This window comes from Podarcis gaigeae (genome assembly GCF_964106915.1).
Source record: "Podarcis gaigeae genome assembly, chromosome: 16".
Taxonomy (NCBI): Eukaryota; Metazoa; Chordata; class Lepidosauria; order Squamata; family Lacertidae; genus Podarcis; species Podarcis gaigeae.
In genome coordinates, this window is record NC_139693.1 from 8,540,017 (window position 1) to 8,543,567 (window position 3,551).

The 3,551-nt window shown below is 51.4% G+C and overlaps 1 protein-coding gene across 1 annotated transcript in view; it reads left to right on the top strand.

Annotated features, from left to right (window-relative positions):
* The first annotated feature begins 405 nt into the window (after nucleotides 1-405).
* Nucleotides 406-3,551, top strand: part of LOC310833455 (cocaine- and amphetamine-regulated transcript protein-like) — a 9,821-nt gene continuing 6,675 nt past the window's right edge. The window contains exon 1 of the mRNA XM_083716197.1: nucleotides 406-1,455. Within this exon, the coding sequence (XP_083572323.1) occupies nucleotides 1,318-1,455 (138 nt within the window). The 5' untranslated portion in view covers nucleotides 406-1,317. The remainder of the gene's footprint in view (nucleotides 1,456-3,551) is intronic.

Sequence of the window (3,551 nt, forward strand, 5' to 3'; positions counted from 1 at the left end):
ATCCATATATCTTTGCTTCCTAAAAAAACAACTCAACAACATTGATCCATCAAACGACAATGGGTACATCACTGCCAGTTTTTTATACTGTGAGTAGACCGCAGTCTGTTGGGAGTTGGACGTCTCTGCAATAGAAGACGGAGCAAGATTGTTTTCTCCTGCTCTGGAGGGTAGGACCTGAACCAATGGCCTCTAGTTACAACAAAGGAGATTCCAACTAAACATCAGGAAAAAACTTTCTGACAACTGTTTGACAGTGGAATGGACTCCCTTGGGAGGTGGTGTGCTCTCAAAGGAGGTTTTAAAGCAGAGGTTGGATGGCCATCTGTCATGGATTCTTTAGCTAAAGGTTGGAGTAAATGACTCTCCAACTCTACAATTCTATGACTCTAAGGATCTAGTCCTCGTGGTTCTGAATAAAGGGCTGCTTTACAGAGGGACATAGGTAGTTGCTTCCTACCGAAGCAGACCATTGATCCATCTAGCTCAGAATTGCCTACACTGACTGGCAGCAGCTCTCCAAGGCTTCAGACAAGCCCTAGCTGAAGATTGAACCCAGGCCCTTCTGTATGCAAAGCAAGTGTTCTAGACATTCAATACAGAAGGGCATAGGGAGGGAGAGAGGGAGAACGAAGACAGATAAACAAGGCCGGGATTTCTAAGCGCTTTTGGACACAGCGACGCTCTCCAGCAATGATTAATTCTAATAATAACAGGACAGAATAATAGCAGATCATTAGGCTCAGAGATGCTCAGGGTGGAACATCAGAATCAACGGTTATTGGGCGGGGGAGCGAGCTAATTCCCAGCCCATTCTGCTCCCAGCAAAGCGCTGGGCCCCCGGCCAAGATGATGGATGAGGCTCTCTGCTCAATCTAATGCCTCCCGCCGCTTGCCAAAATTGCAATTTGCAGAGTAAACCTCTGATAAATAGTCAGCCAGAGGGGGCCCCCCCTCCCGCTTAAGCACCCCACGCAGCGCTCACCCCTGGGGGCTGCCAAGAGCAATTTTGCACCCAGCTGTGTGCCTAGCTCTCTTCCCCACACCCACCCACCACTTCCACATGCCTCCCCTCCTGTGGGGACACAGGCTGGGTGGGGGGGAACCTCACTCCCCTCTCTTCCCAAGACAACCCCCACCCCTCCGCCTGGCTCGGAAGCTGACAGGCTCGCTCGCTCTCCTGCTAAGCCAGAAAAAAAACAGACATCAGACTTCAGCACCGTGGACAGCTCCTGTGGCTCTTAGCTCACAGTCTCTGTCTTGCTCGCTCTCTCTCAGCCCTGAGCTTTCAGCTTGCTCTTTCGGATCCTGTCCACAATGGACCGCTCCCAGTTGGGCTCAGTGGCCTTCCTGCTCTGCCTGATTTGGGCGGCACACAGAAGCCTCGCCACAGCCGGCCGGGCACCCCAGGAGTTCCCTTTCAAGCACACCTACCAGGCGCACGAGAAGGAGCTGGTGAGTAAAAGAGGCGAGGTCTGCGGCTGGTCCCCGTCTGTGGGCTGCCACGGTGCTGGGGGGGGCAGCGGATAAATTGCACCCGGTGGGCAAGGATGCGCAGAGGGGTTCGAGAACCCCATAGGCAATCCTCCCTGGTATATTGTAGAGTAGAGAGGGGTCCCCCCAGGGTCATCTAAGTCGAACCCTCTCTGCCATGTGGGAAGCGTAGCTTAAAAGAATTTGAAAACCTCCCAGCAGAGTTCTGAGTTAGCCCGTTCCCCTGTCTTTTCCCGTCAGAAAGTTTTCCCCAAAAAAATGTTTAGTCAGAATCTCCTTTCTTGTGATTTAAATGCGTTGGTTCAGGTCCTGAGTTCCGGAGCAGCAGGAAAAAAGCTTGCTCCATCTTCCATCCTTCGAGATATTTGGGGCGCTGTTTGTTAAAGCCTCAGCGCCTAGGACTTGCCGATTGAAAGGTCGGCGGTTCGAATCCCTGCGGCGGGGTGCGCTCCCGCTGCTCGGTCCCAGCGCCTGCCAACCTAGCAGTTCGAAAGCACCTCCGGGTGCAAGTAGATAAATAGGGACCGCTTACCAGCGGGAAGGTAAACGGCGTTTCCGTGTGCAGCTCTGGCTCGCCAGATGCAGCTTTGTCACGCTGGCCACGTGACTCGGAAGTGTCTTCGGACAGCGCTGGCCCCTGGCCTCTTAAGTGAGATGGGCGCACAACCCCAGAGTCTGTCAAGACTGGCCCGTACAGGCAGGGGTACCTTTACCTTTACCTTTTATCCCATGACACCGACACCCAAAGGGTGGTACCCAAGGATATCCACCCCCAGGGCAAAACAGACGTCTGCTTAATGGATTTGTGCTATAGAGTAGAACCAGTGGGATGTGTTGCACATCCCTATACAGCGGTACCTCGGGTTACAGACGCTTCAGGTTACAGACTCCGCTAACCCAGAAATAGTACCTCGGGTTAAGAACTTTGCTTAAGGATGAGAACAGAAATCGTGCTCCGGCGGTGCGGTGGCAGCGGGAGGCCCCATTAGCTAAAATGGTGCTTCAGGTTAAGAACAGTTTCAGGTTAAGAACAGACCTCCAGAACGAATTAAGTTATTAACCAGAGGTACCCCTGTATTGGGGAGAAGGTGGGATAAAAATGCAAAGAAGAAAAAGAGGAAGAAGAAGAAAAAGAAGCAAATGTCTGCTTAATGGATTTGTGGTATAGAGCAGAACCAGTGGGATGAGCTGCACATCGCTATATTGGGGAGAAGGTGCGATAAAAATGCAAATAATAATAACAATAAGAAGAAGGACCCGTCTTATAGAATGTAGGAAACTGCCTACATTCAGAATCAGAACATTGGTCCATCTAGGTTAGTATTGCCTACACTGACTGGCAGCAGCTCTCCAGGGTTCGAGGCAGGGGACATCCCAAGCTCTCCCTAGAGAGGCCGGAGATTTGAACCTGGAACCTTCTGCATGCCAAGCAACTGCTCCACAGTCCTCCTCCTAAAGAATCAAGTGAGATTTCCAGCTCCATGGTTCTGGATAAAGGGCTGAATGTAAAAAGAACATGTATTATACTGAGTCCAGTCATTGGTGCATCTAGCTCAATATTGTCTGCACTGACCACCAGCAGCTCTCCAGGGTTTTAGGCAGGGGAGACTATCCCAGGCTTACCAGAAAATGCCAGGGATTGAACAGGGAATGTCTACCACTCAGCTTCAAGCCCTCCAGGATGGAGTCTGTGTACCTTTGGTCCACTCCAGCAAAGCACTTCTTAGGCCGACAGCCATGATTGTTAAGAATGGAGCCTCCAGTCTCAGAGGCAGTCTACCTCCGCAACCCAAAAATGGACTTTTTCTACTGTGGCTCCCCGCACGTGGAATGCTCTCCCCAGGGAGGCTCGGCTAGAGCCTTCATTAAGCACCAGGCGAAAATGTTACTCTTTAACCAAGCCTTTGGCTAATTGACATCCAATGCCCTTTCAAAATGTGTTGTTGTTGTTTAGTCGTTAAGTCATGTCCGACTCTTCGTGACCCCCTGGACCAGAGCACGCCAGGCACTCCTGTCTTCCACTGCCTCCCACGGTTTGGTCAAACTCATGTTCGTAG